Raw genomic sequence first — 21115 nt, forward strand, 5'->3', positions numbered from 1 at the left:
AAAATTAAGTAAAACTTGAAAATGTCATAACTTTCTTATTTTACATACAATTTTGATGAAATTTTCAGTGTTGCGTGTATGCTTGTTGGATTTGTCCCTTTTTATTCAAATCAAGTTTTTGTAGGGGTGGACTTTTCCTTTTAATAATTTACATGTATGACAAGGGGCAAGGACAACTTTCCCATAGACCGTCGGGGATTCCCCTGGGGCAGTAATCTAAATATAACTGAGGTAGTATTGAAATTTGTTCTAAATGTCCACATGAAAGAGAAATGTAATATGAAGTGAAACTTTTGAAAAGAAAGACATTTTTGCCATTTGATGTAGAAATGCATCACTATGACATCACATATGCGGCCAATTTGAAGTCTCCATGGATATAGTGATTACCAATATTACTTTCTTATTGTTTGTCCGATTTTGTTCAAACTTTTACATTTCAGCATTTATTATCCTTTTTCCTCCCCTTTAATGTTTGAAAAAAATCATTGTCTTGAAGAATCTGTAAAAGGTAGATCCTTTATATTCAAAGCAACATGATTCTTAGAAAAAACCTCAATTGACAGAGACCAAGTGTACCGTATGTACATGTACATGTAGGCATGTAGCACATGTGTACGTATAGCATTGTAGTATTAAAAGTCTATACTGGGAAGAAGTTTAAATGGAATCGCCTACGCACTATCAAATATTGCCTGACAAACATGAATTGGATAGTAATCTATATTTCTCACAACATTCCATGTGATTCACGATATACTACTACCAGTACCTCCCCCACTCAAAGACCATTCATTCATAATATTCATTTCCAAGGGCATGGCACATGTTCAGGAGTAATGCCAAGTCCCACCCACGTCTCCTGTGTATTGATGTGGAATTCAGTATGAAAAAGTCCTTTAAGTATTTACTTTCATTTTCCATACTTTCATAAAGGTCTATTTGCCTACAATTGTAAGCTATTTGAAGTGTCTTTATAGATTCTAGTTTGAAAGGATTTTGATACCATACTACAGTTTATAGGGATTTTAATCGATAAAGCAGAATGGCAAGGTTGGGATATGATATTGGGAGAAGTAGGGCGAAGGGTTTTTTCAGATTAAAGATATTAAAGATAAAGGTATAAGCTCTAGGCAACTTGTCATTTACCCAATTTCCCCACTCCGCAAAAAGCAAATTTTCTCCAGTGTAATGTAATCCAGTATTCAGTAAAGGATATTGAATTTCATAATTGCAGAGTATCTTGGAAAATAATATCCCTCTCATTTTGTCTTATTTTCATGTTTTTATCATCAATTAGAATTAAACAGCTACAGTTGAATTGGTATAGGAATTGATTGTCCCCCATGGCGGGGCCAAAACTATATGTCTAATATGATTACAAACTTTCCTGCAGAAATTGATATAAATTCAAAGGATTTGATGAGGGAGTGAAATCTAATAATAAAAGAAAGAAGTGCACTAAAAATCTATAAAAGCATTGCTGCTTTGTCCACTGGCCTAAATGTGGGGCGATGGGTGTTGGCCAACTGCCAATGCATATCAGAGGTCGTGTGGAGGGGGGGGGGGGGAAGGGGCACAAATACAAAACTAACACAAAGAAAGAAATTTCATTAATCAGGAGCACGACTGCCAAAAGATGAAATGGGTAGGCCTACATTTTCACCACTATCCTGGTCCTGGATGCTGTTGCACCTTCATGTAGGTCTATTTGTATACACTGATGCCAACATTGCATCACAATAATTCATGTGCAGAACGCAGAAGCCGAATTTAAGCAGTGACATTGTCATTACTGAATCGATTGATGATGGAAATAGATCTTGGTGAACTCTGACCTCTGTGATATAAGCCAATTAGGATGTGGCTACCTGTTTATTGCATCAAAGTAATTTGATGCTTCACTTAACCCACAGCCTGAATGGAATGATTTCATTTCAGTCAGATTCCAGACTGCTCAGACGTAAATTATGTAAATATGTATTTGTTGAGTGCTGTTTAAAGGGAAAGTCCTCCCCAACAAAAAGGTGATTTGAATAAAAAGAGACAAGCATAGTACTGAAAATTTCATTAAAATAGGATTTAAAATAAGATTGTTATGACATGGTATTTTTTTTTGCACAGACAACATAGCTGCTGCTATTAAAATGAGGGAACTGATAACTTCACCCACTTGGCCTGCCATGATTTCTTTTGTATTTTATTCTAAGAAGGATGAAATATTTTAATTTTCTCTTTAAGATATTTATCATACCAAGTGATTGTTTTACACTCTTAGTTTTAAGGATTTACACAAATCCAGATAAGCTCTTATTAGTGACCAGCCAAATATTAGATTTTGATTTAACCATGTGGATTTGAATACAGAGATAAAAAAATTCAATTAAAATCTTTGTGATGTTTAAGATTTATTATGTAAGATTAAAAACAAATCTTATATTCGGCAGGTCACTACTCACAGCCAATCTGAATTTATTTCAAATCCTTAAAATTTTTATACTGTATAGTTTATCGTACAGCAATGCTGTTTTCGCCCTCTTTTCACAATCAGTCTTACTTCTGACTGTCACCGCCAACCCATCTTTCTAATTCTGTTAGTGTCTGACATTATATCAGCAGTTTCTTGAATCAGAACAGGTGTGATACCATCTTCAGATTACATCCCTCTCTCAACTTGTTGGAATCCCCATTCTCCAACAGTGACAGTGATACTGACAAATCTGACTCAAGACTGACAAAAGCTATGATGTTATTACCAGTTACATACCATCGGTTGGTTTGGAGTAGGGTGTGTTGGTGTGACTAGTATTTCATGCAGTGTCACTGTTCAAGTGGAGAAACTGGTAAATTGAAAATTACAGTTTGATGAACTCATTTTACATTTTCCAGGAAGTTCAACATCTCGGCGTAGTTATAACAGAACAAAGGCTTGAGTGAGATATAAAACAACATTTAAAAACTACTGTAACATACAAAGTGACCCCATTAAAGAAATTTTTAAACTTTTAGGTACTCTCCCCAAGAGTAAAAACAGTATGCCATGGTATGTGTGTATTATTGCAGAAATAAAATATATCAATGAATGGATTTATAAGCAATCTCTGGACTTAATGTATGAATCAAGGAATGAATTGATAATAACTGAATAAAAACAGCTAAATACATATGAATCAAAAGTTTAAAAAACATAGATAAACAAAAATGAATAATTAATAAATGAGTGAGTTGTTGAGTGATTGAGTGAGTGAGTGAATGTATGAATTAATAGTAAATAGATGGATGAATGAAAATAAAGAATAAATCTTGAATGAATGAATGGATAAATTAATAAATATAGAAAGAAAACAAAAATTATGTGTTGAAATAAAGAAAAAGCTTGATGAATTTACAAATAAGTGAATAGGGAAATGAAAGCTACAGAAAAGTATACATGTAAAACCCAAAGACTAGACTGGAATTTTGAGAGGAATGGGACAAAATCACTTTCAAAGTTTTTAATTTGATCAAATTTTGTAAAATTTAGTACCAGCAGATTTAGAAATAGCATATCAGGAGTTGGCCCATGAACTTTCTCCATAGAGGCCACCAATTTATGACACCTCTCCTTAACGGGATGATAGAAACCACTGTCTGCTACAAATTGCCAAAACCCTTCCTTTATCCTGATGGCATTTTGATTACAGAGAAATTTGACTGGAATGTGCTTCCTGAGTCAATGTCAAGTCAATAAAAAATGTATTAACAATAATACCACAGATACATGTAGTATTAAAGAGAAATGCCAGTAGTTGCAGTAAACACTGATTTCATGAGAAAGTCTGTAAAACCAGGCTTAATTGTCAGTATATCATCAAGGATCTAGATCTGGTACAGTCACATAAACTGAACTTTGTTAAATCTTGAAATCTACGCTGAAAAATATTCACACTGAAGATCACCAACACAAATAAGTGCACGTGGGACAGTATTATTATTGCTTTGAATGTCGTGCCCGACGCTTTACCTGAATCCTGTGCTTATTTGCTAATTTCTCAGCAATTACACAATTTCTTCCAGAATCCTTTGGCACATACTCTTTATTTATACAAACAGACACTTTGGTGGTCATTTCATTGGATTTTGTACGAACTCATTTTGATATTGTTACCAAAACTGGCATTTACCTTTAAAGGAGACATTGAAATACATTTTATGATCCTTTATTGTGATTCTTGTCGATGGTTGAAGCAACTCTGCTATTTACAAAAGTTTGGAGGCCGATGGATTGATTCTTTGTAAGAATTTGAATTTGAATATTTCCTATTCCAATTAAGCGACCCCCTCTCTTAGCCTAAACCTAGGCAAAGGCTGGGACTAGTCCACCCTGGGAAATTGCTGACTTGAATGAATAGAGAAAAAAAATCAAACTAGCATAGTGCTGAAAATTTCATCAAAATCAGATCAAAGTTATGACATTTTAAAGTTTCGCTGATTTTTCACAAAACAGTGATATATGCAGTATTATGCACAGCTACGTGAGTCAGTCGATGATGTCAATCACTCACTTTTTTTTTTTTTTTTTTTTGAAATAATACAATATTTCATTTTTGTCTCACCTGCGTAGCAGAGTGAGACTATAGGCGCCGCTTTTCCGACGGCGACGACGGCGGCGGCGTCAACATCAAATCTTAACCTGAGGTTAAGTTTTTGAAATTACATCATAACTTAGAAACTATATGGACCTAGTTCATGAAACTTGGCCATAAGGTTAATCAAGTATTACTGAACATCCTATTAGAGTTTCATGTCACATGACCAAGGTCAAAGGTCATTTAGGGTCAATGAACTTAGACCATGTTGTGGGAATCAACATCAAAATCTTAACCTGAGGTTAAGTTTTTGAAATGTCATCATAACTTAGGAAATATATGGACCTAGGTCATTAAACTTGGACATAAGGTTAATCAAGTATCACCAAACATCCTGCATGAGTTTCATGTCACATGACCAAGGTCAAAGGTCATTTGGGGTCAATGAACTTTGGCCGATTTTGGGGTATCTATTGAATTACAATCAAAACTTTAAAAGTTTTTGGATCTGATTCATGAAACTTGGACATAATAGTAATCAAGTATCACTGAGCATCCTGTGCGCATTTTAGGTCACGTGACCAAGGTCAAAGGTCAATGAACTTTGGCCATAATGGGGGTATCTGTTGAATTACCATCATAACTTTGCAAGTTTATTGATCTGACTTTTGAAACTTGGACATAAGAGTAATAAAGTATCACTGAATATCCTGTGCAAGTTTCAGGTCACATGATCAAGGTCAAAGGTCATGTGAGGTCAATGAATTTTGGCCACGTTGGGGTTATTTGTTGAATTACCATCCTATCTCTGTAAGTGTATTGGCCTAGTTCATAAAACGTGGAAATAAGAGTAACCAAGTATCATTGAACATCTTGTGCGAGTTATAGTGGTTTTCAAAGTCAGCAATGCTGCTATGTGGAATCGCGTGATGAAGGGGAGACGGCCAGAGGCATTCCACTTGTTTATAAAATTGACAATAAGGACCAACTTGACTGAAACATATAGTATTAAACAATGCTAATGCCACATGTTCAGGGTGGAATTAAATGTTGTATCACTTGACAATGAGGAGAAAATTAGAATTTTTCACATTTCATCTAATAAAATACAAAAGAAATAGTGAGTGGATGACGCCATGTAGTCTCCTCATTTGCATACAAGCCAGGATCATGTGCATATAACTGTTTTGTGAAATTAAGCATAACTTTAAAATGTCATAATTCTTTTATTTTACATCCGATTTTGATAAAATTTTCAGTGTTATGCTTTTTGGAATTTTCTCTTTTTATTCAAATCAACTTTTTGTTGGGGTAGACTTGTCCTTTAACTGAATGTAAGCGATGCATCTGCTCCTCTGCAGCAAGACGATGTACAGTGAGTGGATAGCAACCATCTACACATGCGAGTAGATGCGACCCTCTCGGCTTTAGTCATTTTTTTCCCTTTTAATCGACCAGGATTCGGTGCAGATTTTTGTATGAAATACTGCCACCTACCATTCATAGTCAACCAAAAAATTACTTTTAAAAGCAAGATAGAATTGTAGAGGTGGTGGTGATTTGCACCATCTGTAGTCTCTCTGCATATCAGACACATCTAATTAATTTACAATATATGTTTATAGTATAACAGCAAAGATGTACTAATAGTTACTGCCTCCGCCTATTATAGGCAGGCTACCAAATGCTCTTATACATGTACATGTATAAGAATGAGATTTTACATTGCATTGTTCCCACAATGTTTTATGATGCAATCCTTCATCTCGAGTTAACAAAAATAAATACGCTTTTCAATTTCAGTTGTAGTTTTACCTAAAATTTTTGGCAGGAATTTAATTGAAGCTATAAGTCTATATGATAGTTTTGTATTAAACTTTATACATGTATATGGAACTGATTCTACAAAAGAAATCTCAAGATTTGAAAAGATCACATTAATTGAGACTCAACTGTAAACTACAATTGTCCTGATCAGAAAGTGACAATCCTAAATGTACATTGGTGTATATATTTCATTTGAATACCAATTTATGATTTTGTATTACAATTTACATGTATTTCTTCCTGTTTATGTAATTATTGAATGACTGTGCTTATATTTTTCTTGTAGTTTGATGAGAATGTTATTTTCAAGAGGTTTGCTCAGCATGTCATACAAGGTGGGCTGAAACCAAGACTCTTTATATCTGCACAGATAATACTAAAAGTGCTTTTTCGTGGAAGTCTGATTTATAGGAGAAAATGGGCTGAGAATGAAGTTTGAACTTTATTGCAGACACACAGGAGGATAGGCTTTGTCCCAATAGTGTGGGCGTATTCTCTTGTCCTGTTTCTTGTTTCCTTCCTGTATGAGCTTGACATTTTTCTTTAAGAAATGGGTAAAAGAATCAAGAAAAAGTGAGGAGAAAGAGAGAGGTAGAAAATGCTCTGAAGTTTAGCTTGTAAGTTGTATCTTCATGTACCTTGGAGTTATAGTGTCTTGTCAGTTGTGGTGGTGATCTCAAGATGAGTTTGAACAGAATCCATTAAATTTCCACCCAACTGTTTGCATCTATAAATAAGAAATATGTGCCAAATATCTCTGGAAGAAAATGTGTAATTGCTAAGAAATTAGCAAGATAAGCGCAGAATTCTGTCAAATGTTGGGTATTTTTCCAAGCAATATTAACACACTGTCCCACATTTGCTTTTCTGTGTTTAAATAGTGATCAGCCAGGTTATCGGTTTGAGCTATTAAAGATTTCATGATTTCACAAAATAAGTTTACATTTATACGAGATCTGATCTACAACGTATGACAGTATCGTGACAATTAACCTTGATTTTTATAAAGACTTTCTTATGAAATAAATTTTTGCTGCAACTACTTTCTTTTACTTTTAACATTCACAGAAATTTTTTGGTGTTTGTTGGTGTATACACTACATGTACACTCCACACCAGTCATTTTACTTTACACCAGTCATTTTACTCTGGTGTTAAATTTGGGTGTTAGTTTTGGATGCTACTGTATCTTGTTGATATTTATTGTTACTATTGAAGTTCACATGCTCTTTCTTGTATTTTACATTTTGATTTTTTTTACATTTTTAATATTTTGTAAAATGTGAATAATGCAATAGAATGAGTTTATCAAGGCCTACATGTACATGCCTATTAAAGTCCCATTCCCTATAGGTTGGTTCTCCTCTCTTTGAAATCATCCATACGAATCTTGGGGTGGCCATCAATCTTTTCTTATAAAGTTACCACAGGATCTGCCACTAAAAAAAAATCAAGAACATTTCATATAGAAAGTCAATTTTCTGCATTTACAGCAGTTGCTCATTGAGCAAAATAAGTAGCCCTTTAAATGATAGAAATTACCCCCAAAGTTCAGAAATTGTCTCAATGTGGCAAGAAATAAAAACTTATAAATACCTTTGATAGAACTGTTCACATGAAGAAGTTGATTAGTGTTAACGGAGAATGTAAATGGAAGCTTTCCAACCACTTGAATTGTATCATTTTGACGTCAGTGAGAAGCTGGCAAAAATTAGACCTTGATTTTTACAGGCAAAAGTTATTTTGGTGAACATGATGGGATGTTCAACTTCAAGTAGCATGGCTAGACGTCTTGTAGGATATTTATTGTGAGGGAAGTAGGTTATCCACAATTGGCCTATTTGAGTGAATGCCACCCAGTTTTTAGACAAATAGTTCAAAAGCCTTGCTGATCAGAAAAGTCTCAATATCTGAGCATTAGCCTCCTTCCAGCTGTAAAGATTATTTTTTTAATCATAAGTCTTCAGGTTTTGTGGTGAAGAGTTACATTTTAATTATTCATTTTATTTTGCTCTGGATTCATAACATGTTTACATTGAAATAAAAGAATGTTCTCCATTGACAGACTTGCTTTGTAAAAATGGAGATTAATGAGAATAAACAAAGCTGTTTCAGTCACTCTATTTGCATACACAGTCAGAGCAATGGTTTCCAGTGTACATACATGTACATGTAGGCAAGTTCTAATTAAGCATTAATTCAATCTGTCATGTGATACAATTGCCAATATGCAAATAGTTAGATGTACAGTCACATTCGTAGACAGTCTGTGATCTTTCACATTGGCCTATACCATGAATTTGTTTAGGTTGAAAATATATAAAAAACCAGGGGCTAGTTCAATCAGGGATATATCCCTGGTGCAATGTATGTTGTCAATTACAGTGTGGCCAATGCTTCCAACATTTTTGCACGTTCTTTTGAAATGTTAATTATGCTCACTGTAGGGTAATAAAGCCCAGCTGCCAAAACATTGGAGGGGGTGAATGTTGCAGTTTAAGTGAAATGGGAAGTTCACCATGTAGATAAATTGGTTTTAATAAAAGAAGAAAAAAACAAACAAAAAAGGTTTGATGGAAATTAGTCTAATGGAAATGCATCGAAGATCAAGAGAGATATCTAAAGTTTTTTTCAAAGCTATTAATTTGTGACATCATACAGTAGCCCTATATGGCAGCAGGTCCCCCATATGTAATAGAAATTCCATAAACTTTTTACTTGAAGTGGAACATCTTGAATAAGATTATTTTTCTTTATAGAAGAGGGAATTGAATTATGTGTCAGATGATATATTCCTGTATACAATCACTGTCAAATTTTTTGGAAATTTCATTTTCTTAATTTGTGTCAAGTGATCACATCAGATATATGGAGGAGCTGTGACATCACAAAATGAACATTTTAAAACTTTAATGACTGTTATTTGACAGATTTTCATCAAACCTTTGTCAACATTTTTCAAATTTTTGTGGTTTTATCAAAACAAATTTATTGTCATGGTGAACTTCCCCTTTAAACATTACTTTGTATTAAAAGACAGACTCATGACAAAGATGGGCCTCACTTTTTTTTTTTGATAATGTGGGTATCAAGAGTTAAATAAGTTTGGTACTGATTTTTTTTTTTAATGAAAGATGGTCGATAGTAACTGTTGAGCTTTTTAAGCAGACAGCTCTTGTATAGAACACCATACATGTACATCGACCACAATTACCAAAGTTTTATGACCAAGTGAATATGATTTTAATGAGAAAAGACACAGCTGATCGATGTTTATTAATGAAACACCGGGTTGACTGGAAGCAAGGCTAAGGTGAAGAGTAGTCTCATTCACATGGGAAACTCAGACTTATGGAAACCATTACTGAAACTTGGCGAGCATTATGGCAGACACAGATTTCCTTTCTTCTTTGTAATGGTTGGACCTTGCTTTTGAAATACACATCTAAAGACCTGTAGATTCATGTGCCTTTATGGGGAAAAATCAGAATGATACTTAAAAATGTCTACAGTGTCCTTGTGGGTGACAAATGGAATACTATATTTTATGCTTTATAAAACTTGGATTGAAATTGATAAGCATTCAGGTCATATGTGTACAGATTGAGAGCTTATGCAGTATAGTAAAATATTTGTATTTCCTGCTCTTTACTGCTTTCTTAATACAAATACTGTAATCTATAATTCTATGATATGATTTCCTTCTTTTTGTCAGATGTGAAACCATCAAATATCCTGGTCAATTCACGGGGTGAGATCAAACTGTGTGATTTTGGCGTAAGCGGTCAGCTCATCGATTCAATGGCAAATTCATTTGTTGGAACGAGGTCATATATGTCGGTATGTACTTCATTTATTGATTTCTGCAACTTATAAACAAATTAACCAAGAAAATACAATAGACAGAGTATTTAACGTGACATTTGCTTAAGACAATTAACAAAGTTGTATTTTCTATGATATATCAATTACACAAGCTTGCAGGTGTTGTCACTACATGTATAAGCTTATCTCGACTGCTTGACAACCCTGAAAAGCAATTCAAAAGATAAATATCATTAACTGTCTAGAATTGGTAGAAATATGTAATAATAATAATGGGCAGTCAGATCAATTTAATTTGAATTTACATACTGGAACTATTGCTTGGTATAGCTTGAATTGATCGCTTTTTGCAGTCGATCCTAAAATTAAGAAATATAATCAGTGACAATCTTTGACTCAATTCTAGGGTCCTTTTCAATAAAGACATACTTGTACATCTATGTTAACCTTGATTGTGATTGGCTGCTGAGCCCTGTTACCATGTAAGTTGCCGTTATGGCAAAGTTAATGAACCAGGCCCCTGGTAGTATCCAGTATCTCTCCGGTATTTCCTGGTAAAATTACCAACCTGGCCATAAGGTTTTCTGTATTACAGCCATCACCGAGGGGGTAAGATGGTCTGTTATTAGTGCTTGCGGAATCAACGATCCTGGTTTTGACTTCTCCCCCCCCCCTTGCAGATGACGGGAGTCTGTGTTAACATGCGCCTCTCCTCTTTCGTCCCTCAAATGAATGTTAAATGTGGGCCCCGTGAAAATAACCACCTTTGCTCAATAAAACACACTGCGCTATTTGTGTGATAGAGAGTAGGGGAAACCCCCTGTGTAATGGTCCACCTGCACATGTACTTGTATTCATTTATGTAGGGGGGGGAGACAAACAGGGCACGGCGATTCAGCTTGATTTTTGCCTCTCAAGTCACAGGTGACTTCAAATAATAACAATCAATGTCTTTTACCATTATTCTTTGCAGCCTGAGAGACTACAAGGCACACATTACACGGTACAATCCGACATCTGGAGTCTGGGTCTATCATTAGTCGAGATGGCCATCGGACGTTACCCCATCCCACCCCCCGACGAGTCGGCACTGGCCAACCTCTTTGGTTATGAACTGCAGGCGGGAGAGGCCAAGACTGTTCGGAAAACAAGTCAGTCGGGTTCCCGGGGTACTCCAAGACCGATCAGTGGTAACAATCGATGCTATCAGGCTATATTGGGCACAAAAAGACCCTTTTTAAAATCTTCATTGCACATATCATTTGATTTGGATTTTAATATCATTCACTTGTATATCAGTCATTTAATTCAACATAATGCCATTTTTACTTTATTCTCTAACATTATTAATACAGCATTTTTTTATGTACTACCAAAAATGATTTCACAAGGTAAATGTAAGTAGAAAGTACTGCTTGTTTCAAAGACCAAACCAAAACTACAGTTTGAGATTTAACGATCGACTAGAGTCATTATCAGATCATGTTGAAGTTTAGATCTTTAACACATTTTATTTCAAAACAAAAATGAAAACGGTATTAATGGTGCATAAAACATTTCAATCAAAACAATATATTGGATCAAAAGAAATGGAAACCTATTGATTTACCTATCTTAATATGCATAACATACATTCACTTCATATTTTTTTAAGTGAATAGATGCATAGTAATTAAAATAGAAAAAAAAAATTCCATGTCGAAGGAACTAAACTGACTAGCCTGATACGCTTGATGCATTTATTGTACCTGGGAGAAGGATTGCATGTTTGTGTACCCCCCCAAAAAAAAAGGAAGTGTTATGACAGTTTTGTGCTGCAGTTTAATGGTTTGGCTTGTAGTACAAAGTAGATGTATGTGCTTTAGTGTATCATGTGATATAGGCCGACTTGTGTAGATCTGACTGTTATATTTTTATTTGGCTGTAAAAAGATAGGCTTACTGTTGTGTGTGATTTATTTTGGCTAGAATTTGAACCCTTGCAAAAAAACTCTTGGATTCACATAACATTATGCATTCATTCCAAAATGCAAGAGCATTTTTACTACTTTTCATATCAAACATTAATTCTAATTCACTTGGTGATATTTGGGGGATAGCCAGACATTTCTTTATATTTGTTCAGTTGCTATCTCTTTCACTTGTTTTGAAATCCTTAGAGCTCTATTCAATAGCTTTGCTTAGCAATAGAATGTCTGAGATTCAAGTTCAACACGTGTCATAACCAATTCAGATTCAGAAAATTATGATTTTGTCACTTGGTAATTGATATCTTTCTTTAAAGAAGGAAGTGAATAATGTCAAAGTGCAAATAAAGGGCACCTTTTATAAGTCATACAGGTTCTTTTTGTCTTTTTTATCTATTCAATAGCTTTGCTTTATAGCAATAGAAAGTCTGGGATTCAAGTTCAACATGCGTCATAACCAATTCAGATGTAGAAAATTATGATGTTGTCACGTAATATCTTTCTTTAAAGAAGGAAGCAAATAATGTCAAGGTGCAAGTAAAGGGCACCTTTTAAGTCGTAAAGTTCTTTTTGTGTCAAAATTATTTAAACTTTTTAAAAAGATGAGAGACCTGCTGGTCATAGGGATTCAATTTGCTCTTGGCCTCCTCGGCACAGAAAACGCCAAACAAATAACAATTAAAACAGATTGACAAACAAATAATAATAATTATAAAGATTAATGATGAAAATCTGCCTATTACCCAAGAGCTGTCTATCTTCATTCAGTAAAAGAAAGTGAGCACAACTACGTAAACCTTTAATTTTCCTTAGAATGGAACACATTGCCCATTCTGCATGTCCATTAAGCATGCCTTTTAGTTATTGTATGTCTGGCCTTGTCTTGTTGTTCTGTGTGATACACTTCGATGGCAAGCATGCAGGTGTAAAATGACAAAATAATGAACCAGGATTCATTTTCCCAGATGTTATCTGACTGACGATAATATATTGGCATATAATTCTTGTTATATTCTTGGAATCCTGTAGTTTTGTGTGAAACCTTTCTCAAATTAGGACTTGGCCTCTCTCTTAAAAAGAGGCGTGATTGATGAAATCAGTCTAAACACGGGGAAAGTCATTAATGTCATCATTCTGATATGCTCTATTATTATTTTATTTGGCAAAATATCGAACAATTCAAATTCAATGATAAAAAGTAATTGTTACAATAATACAGTAACACAAAAATAATTAAACACTGGATTCACCTGGATGAGCTGCCAGGCATTGGTCAAAGTTAACCAAATAACTATAGTCCGCGGACACCCTAACCCATACCCTATCCAGGTGAATCCATTTTTCTCTATTTATTCAAATCAACATATTTCTGAGGTGGACTTGACCTTTGATAGGACATGACGCTTGTCTTATGAATATTTGTGATTGATGCAATTTATTTATTTAGTTTTATTTATTTGATTATTTATTTTATTTATTCATTTATACGTCTGTTATGGTATTCATTTATTTATTAATCTAATACTTATTTCATTCACTCATTTGTTCTGTCGTTCATTCATTCATTTTTTTCATTCGTCCATCTGACCATCCACTTATTTTTATTTTTGCTTGCACTTATCTTTGATTCAATCATTTGTAATTTGATTCATTGTAGTTTAAATTAAATTCCCATGCCTTGACTTTGTAAAAGAATCACCAATTAGCAATTGCAGGCATGATATTGCATGAACAAAAAATATTTGGAAACGAACAAAGCATCCAATGTTCTTGCATGTCTAACATGTACAATTTGCATGACAATTTATTATGGACCTAATTGTATGTATCATATTTGTTTTGAACTTGTGTTTATTTTATGTTAAGTCTTCAACATAGCAATAATTTATTCATTTCTACCATCTTACCCTGTTTAAATACAAATTGCAAGTATGGATATATACAACATAAGAAAAAAAAGATTGATTATTAAATTTGATTGGGAAATTCCCTCTGTGTTTTATGAATAAACACATTATGTAATGTAATAGTTGAAGGAAACTTTGATGTTAAATTCCTCCATTATCTAAAAGACTGTTTCATCCCCAGAAAAAAATATAGGCATTGTTATCAGCAGTTATTTAGGGTGCTATAAGACTTTAAAACAGCTCAACAAAAAGTTGTTTCATATTTCTTTTTTAACCTTTCCCCTCAGAATCATGCTTATTTATAAATTGGTGATTGGAAGTGTAAAGGGGGGGGGATACATGAAGTTGCACATATACTTTCAGCAAAGTGAAGAGAATCGAGGGTTTATTGTTTCATGTGTCTGTACACACGCTTTATTAATTTCTTCATAGATTGATCAATAAAACGATACCTTATTCTTATTAATTTTTTTCTTTTATACTTTTTCAGGAGTTGGAGGTGTATTTTCAGATTCCCCGAGACCCATGGCTATCTTTGAATTACTCAATTATATCGTAGAAGAGGTAACTATCTTCTTGTTCACCTTTCTCAGAGTTCAGACCACACTCTGGTGTACTTTCATACTATTTAGCTTGACCATTGATTGGCAGGTCCATAGGTTGTGACTCTCCTGTACATGGAACCAACATGTCCATCCTTTTTGATGGGTGGAGTTTTTTCCAACTGCATTCACACCTGTGGCAGAGATGCCAACCCTCCCGATTTCATCGGGAGGCTCCCGAAAATTCATCCCAACTCCCGCCCTTACGATTACCATCCTTATCCTCCTGAAATTACGATTTTTTTGCATTAATTGATCAAATTGGATTGGAAGGACATGTATCGTCTGCTAACTTTAGCATGTAGTAACTCCATTACGTTCGCTGCTACTTAATTCTGTGTGAAAGGTAGACAAATAAGGAGCAGCGAAAAGCTGGTGCATGTGATATGCCCAACGGGAATCCACTGTGCACCAGGCCGGTAGGCCCGGCTAGCTTCGCGAGGCGTGTGCGCTCGCGGCCACTGGATTTGTCGAGTCGTGCGGTGGAATATCGGTGTGTGATTTCGGCGTATTGATGGGTTGATATTGACACGAAATGGCGGAAAATCAACAAAAGAAGACCAAGAAATGGTCTCAGAAGTATAAGACTGAATACAGTCTCCAGTACCTGTGTGTTCGGAAGTCAGAAAGAGGAATTTACCATGCATTTTGCGCAATTTGCAGCGTGGACATTTCAGTTTAGCAGGGAGGTCGTGATGATAATTCGGAAGCACAAACGTTCGGGAGCAAACGGCATAGGCCTACGGACATTGCGAAGACAAGATCTTCGAGCTCCACTAGTACCCTGTTGTCTTTATTTCAGTTTTTTTCACCAAGCAAGGGACCAGCGCTGAGCTTTTCTTTACTGGATTTATAGTGGAACACAACCTGCCTATAGCCGATAGTGATAATTCCTCATTATTGTTGTTGAACAGGTACTTCATTTGTCCCCTCATTTTTTTTGTCTCACCTGCGAAGCAAAGTGAGACTATAGGCGCCGCTTTTCCGACGGCAGCGGCGGTGGCGGCGGCGTCAACATTAAATCTTAACCTGAGGTTAAGTTTTTGAAATGACGTCATAACTTAGAAAGTATATGGACCTAGTTAATAAAACTTGGCCATAAGGTTAATCAAGTATTACTGAACATCCTATTGGAGTTTCATGTCACATGACCAAGGTCAAAGGTCATTTAGGGTCAATGAACTTAGAACATGTTGGAGGAATCAACATCGAAATCTTAACCTGAGGTTAAGTTTTTGAAATGTCATCATAACTTAGAAAGTATATGGACCTAGTTCATGAAACTTGGACATAAGGTTAATCAAGTATCACTGAACATCCTGCATGAGTTTCACGTAACATGACCAAGGTCAAAGGTCATTTAGGGTCAATGAACTTTGGCCGAATTGGGGATATCTGTTGAATTCCCATCATAACTTTGAAAGTTTATGGATCTGATTCATGAAACTTGGACATAATAGTAATCAAGCATCACTGAACATTTTGTGCAAGTTTCAGGTCTCATGATTAAGGTCAAAGGTCATTTAGGGTCAATGAACTTTGGCCGAATCGGGGGTATCTGTTGAATTACCATCATAACTTTGAAAGTTTATTGGTCTAGTTCATTAAACTTGGACATTAGAGTAATCAAGTATCACTGAACATCCTGTGTGCGTTTCAGGTCACATACCAAGGTCAAAGGTCAATGAACTTTGGCCGAATCGGGTGTATCTGTTGAATTACCATCCTAACTTTGAAAGTTTATGGATCTGATTCATGAAACTTGTACATAAGAGTAATCAAGTATCACTGAACATCCTGTTCAAGTTTCAGGTCACATGATCAAGGTCAAAGGTCATGTAAGGTCAATGAACTTTGGCCATGTTGGGGTTTTTTGTTGAATAACCATCATATCTCTGTAAGTTTATTGGTCTAGTTCATAAAAAGTGGACATAAGAGTAACCATGTATCACTGAACATCTTGTGCGAGTTAGAGTAGTATTCAAAGTCAGCACTGCTGCTATATTGAACCGCGTGATGCAGGTGAGACGGCCAGAGGCATTCCACTTGTTTTTTACATGTGAAAATGCATTTTTGACATGTTTGATATTTTTTATGTTAAAAAAGTGGGAACAATGTTTATTTCAAAACATGTGAAATGCCCCAAAATAAGGGTCAGATTGCACCAGAGAGCATCTAGAAACCCAGAGCTTCCAGGGCCCTAAGGCGGGCCCTGGACCCCGGCCGCAAGGGTCTAGCGCTCCGCGCTCGAGATGTGCGCTACGCGCACATAATTTGGTGGCAGTTGCAAATCCTCCCTAATTCTGATTTCCAAAAGTTGGCATCATTGCTGGGGCACTGTATACAGCGCTGAGGCATGCTAACATGCAATGATAGCATCAGCATTTCAGCATGAGCAGTATTTGAACCCCTCAGTCGAAATCTATGATATTATCTGAGACAGGTGCTATAACTGACTGAGCTATGACACAGTCAAAGATTTTGACAGTGGTCGATCTAGACAAGGACTGCGATATATGAAGATAATATATGAGGATAATAATATGAAGATAAAAGTTTTGTGCTATTGAAACTACATTTTATATTGGAAATTGCAAATGAATCAAATTATTTTTCATAACTCTTTTACATATTGAACGTCCTGATATAAATGTACATGTATGCGTGTTGGCTCAATGCTGCTGAAGATTACATCTGGCATAATTAAAAATATTGCCAAGATGAACTCTTCTTATTGTATTCAGCTAAAGAATGATAATTATACAAGCAGGCAATAACAACAAAATGCTCAATTTTGATGATTAAAAAAAAGAAGAAAATAAAGGAAGAAAAATTATACTAAAGAGGCAACATTGGCATTCCAAAGAATGATTGAAATCTGTATGTGAGTTTTATCTCTAGCAGTGAAACACTTTTATTAAGCCAGTGAGAACTTTGTCTGTTTGATGTGTAATCAGTATAAATTGAAATTTAGTAGATTAATATAGGAGGAAATTATAATTTGTTAACAAATTTTCGGCATTACTCCTATTTGTTTAAGATCAGTATGCTCGATCTGTAATGAAAATCATAAGATCAGTATGTTCGATCTGTAATGAAAATCATAAGAAAGCAGAAGATGGCAGGTTCGAATCCCACTGGTTCAAATTTTTTCTGACTTATGATCTTATGATTTTCATTGTAGATCAAGCATACTGATCTTATGATTTTCATTACAGATCGAGCATACTGATCTTAAACAAATAGGAGTAATGCCGAAAATTTGTTAACAAAAAATTGACATTTATTGAAAACATTTCTATTTTGTGTTTTCTAGCATCCACCCAGGTTACCATCCAAGGCCTTCTCAGAAGAATTTGTAGAGTTTGTTGACATATGGTAAGAAAAGCTCTCTACTCTTCAAAACCTGTACAAGACAAAGAGACAATTTTTGTCTCCCTGCATACGAGCGAGACTACATGTATAGGCGCCGCTTTTTCGACAGCGACGGCAGTGGCGTCAACATTGAATTCTTAACCAAGGTTAAGTTTTGGAAATGTCATCGTAAGATAGGAAGTATATGGACTTGGTTCTTTAAACTCGGACATAAGGGTAATCAGTATTACTGAACATCCTGCCTGGGTTTTGGGTCACATGACCAAGGTCAAAGGTCATTTAGGGTCAATCAACTTAGATCATGTTGGGAGAATTGGCATCAAAATTGTCATGGATGTTAAGTTTTAAATGTCATAACTTTGAATGCTTATGGATATAGTTCATGAAACCTGGACTTTGATGCAGAAGAAATCAGAAGAAAGAGAAAAACAAATATTTTCTGTGCCAATTTTTATGTTTTAATATTTTTCATTCAATGCCATTTAAAAGTGTTAGATGTAAAATAATTATTGAAGTTCTTAATTTGGCAGTGCCATGGAAATTTCAAAACCACTGATTTTCACTTTGAGAGAGAGGAAAATTTCTTATTTCCAAATAAATAATTTAGTATCAGTTTTGGGGCAATGAATTTTAAGATGAAAAAAATCAGTATTGCAAATTTGAGGAATGCAGCTGGAAGTCTTTATTTATTTCAACTGGTCACAACTGGCTCCAATAGACTTTATGCATACAATGTATGATGTCATAATATCATTGGACTCTCCCATATAGGCTATAGGAATACATGTATGTGTGTAAACGGAGTTGTCAGAGGTGTGCCAGGTGCTGATTAACAATGCGTGCAAGACAATTGGGCTTTAATTTGCCTCTCAAATGTTGGCATGATGATGTCAATCCATAAGATCTATAAGAATTGTAAAAAAAAATCAATTTGAGGCTTCAAATAGAAGTATTAAAGGAACGTCCCTTCCCTGATTGATACAATGTCATGTACATGTATATGCAAACTGGGTTCCAAAAGAAACTTATCAAACTTCACAACGGCTCTACACCAATTCAACTCGCTCATAATGAACACAATTTTGACACAGGCTAGTTTCAATAATCTTTACTAAGCACATGCTAATAATTTAGAGATTGGTTTAATAACAAAGAGGCTGTAGCTTCTCAAATCAATTGGTTCCGGAAACCAAAGTCACAAAAGTCTTGTTTCAGTCTCAACCAAATGGTCATTCTTTGCTTAACTGCTATTGACATGTTTGAGTCTATTCATGCATTATGCTTCTTTTTTTATACTTCAAAACATGCATTTAAAATGTTAATTTTAACTTCCTGTAACTTCTTAGTTATTGAGGCAATCAATAAACATGCCGATGGTCATACTGTGAACTTTTATAAACTGGTAAGTTTATTTAATCCCATGTCTCTTTCATTGGTCTTCTTTTTGCCATTTTGTGACTTTGGATTCTGGAACCAAATGATTTGATGGGCTTCAGCCTCTTTATGATTGGACCAATCTCCCTAATTATTGACATGTGCTTAGTAAAGATTATTGAAGCTAGCCTGTGTCAAACTTTGGTTCATTTTGACTGTGTGGAATTTCTGTAGTGTGCTTGTGAAGTTTGAAGTTTCTTTTGGAACCCAGTTAGTTGGAATTTATTTTCATGTTCTTGATCTCTTAACTCACGTTGCACTCTTTCAGTTTGATCAAGAATCCAAACGATAGAGCAGATCTGAAGAGACTTAGGGTAAGGATATATTCTAAATTTGTCAAATTTTGGAGGACATATAGGAATTATTCAGTATTTGATTTTTAGTTGTTCACTTCTGTATTTAAAGGTCAAGTCCACCTCAGAAAAATGTTGATTTGAATCAATGGAGAAAATCAGACAAGCACAATGCTGAAAATTTCATCAAAATCGGATGTAAAATAAGAAAGTTATGACATTTCAAAGTTTCGCTTATTTTTAACAAAATAGTTATATGAACGAGCCAGTTACATCCAAACGAGAGAGTCGATGATGTCACTCACTCACTATTTCTTTTGTTTTTTATTGTTTGAATTATACAATATTTCAATTTTTACGAATTTGACGATTAGGACCTCCTTGCCTGAAGCACAAAATGTTAAAATAATGGAATTCCACGTGTTGAGGGAGGAATGAAACTTCATTTCACATGACAATGACGAGAAAATAAAAATATTTCATATAATAAAATACAAAAGAAATAGTGAGTGATTGATGTCATCGGTTCCTCATTTGCATACCGACCGAGATGTACATATAACTGTTTTGAGAAATGAAGCTAAAGTTTAAAATGCCATAACTTTTTTGATTTTACTTCCGATTTTGATGAAATTTTCAGTGTTATGTTTGTTAAATTTTTCTCTTTTTTTTTCAAATCAAGTTTTTGTTGGGGTGGACTTGTCCTTTAAGTATACAGTGTATACAGAAGTTACTAGTACACTGCACATTGAAAACACTATAAAATTAGCGGATGAAGTATGCTGGAAATCAAAACCTTATCACTTGGCTGTCATATTTTGATTCATAATCATTCATGTGTGACTGATAACAATTTGCAACTAGGTGCAAAATAAAGACTGTACTTCATTCTTTCACATGATATATAATTCATTTTATTTCATGATGGCCAAGTATTAAAGGAATTTGGGGGTTCCAACATAGTTCATAATCTCATTTGCATTGTTGTATGTAGTGTACAAATAGCTCTTGTAGACACTACATATTCAATTTGAAATTTTACATTTGTTTTCAGTTGATAGAAAAAAAAACAGATGTACAGTACATCATTTGAAGGTCTATATTCAAGTACTTAAACTGAACATGGTAATTGAATGCCGTCATAGATGAGTACAGAATGATTTATTCAATTTACAATACAATTATTTTCTACAGCTAGTTTGTAAAAGTTATTTACCCCTGGTTACTTCTGTGCATGTGATTGTATGGGAGGGATCGCATTAAACTAAAATATGTATTATTTTCTGTTTCTGATGTATTTATTCATTTGTGAGTGTTT

General features: G+C 34.7%; 1 protein-coding gene across 2 annotated transcripts in view; it reads left to right on the forward strand.

The window, feature by feature from the left end:
• LOC121415768 (dual specificity mitogen-activated protein kinase kinase 1-like) overlaps nucleotides 1-21115 on the forward strand; it is a 40255-nt gene that overhangs the window by 18621 nt on the left and 519 nt on the right. The window contains exons 6-10 of one of the 2 annotated variants that reach the window (XM_041609093.1): nucleotides 10111-10235; nucleotides 11194-11410; nucleotides 14584-14657; nucleotides 18012-18073; nucleotides 19773-19818. In XM_041609093.1, coding sequence (XP_041465027.1) covers nucleotides 10111-10235; nucleotides 11194-11410; nucleotides 14584-14657; nucleotides 18012-18073; nucleotides 19773-19818 — 524 coding nt within the window. The remainder of the gene's footprint in view (nucleotides 1-10110; nucleotides 10236-11193; nucleotides 11411-14583; nucleotides 14658-18011; nucleotides 18074-19772; nucleotides 19819-21115) is intronic. The other variant, XM_041609094.1, reaches the window with a different exon arrangement.

This window comes from Lytechinus variegatus, chromosome 5 (genome assembly GCF_018143015.1).
Source record: "Lytechinus variegatus isolate NC3 chromosome 5, Lvar_3.0, whole genome shotgun sequence".
Taxonomy (NCBI): domain Eukaryota; kingdom Metazoa; phylum Echinodermata; class Echinoidea; order Temnopleuroida; family Toxopneustidae; genus Lytechinus; species Lytechinus variegatus.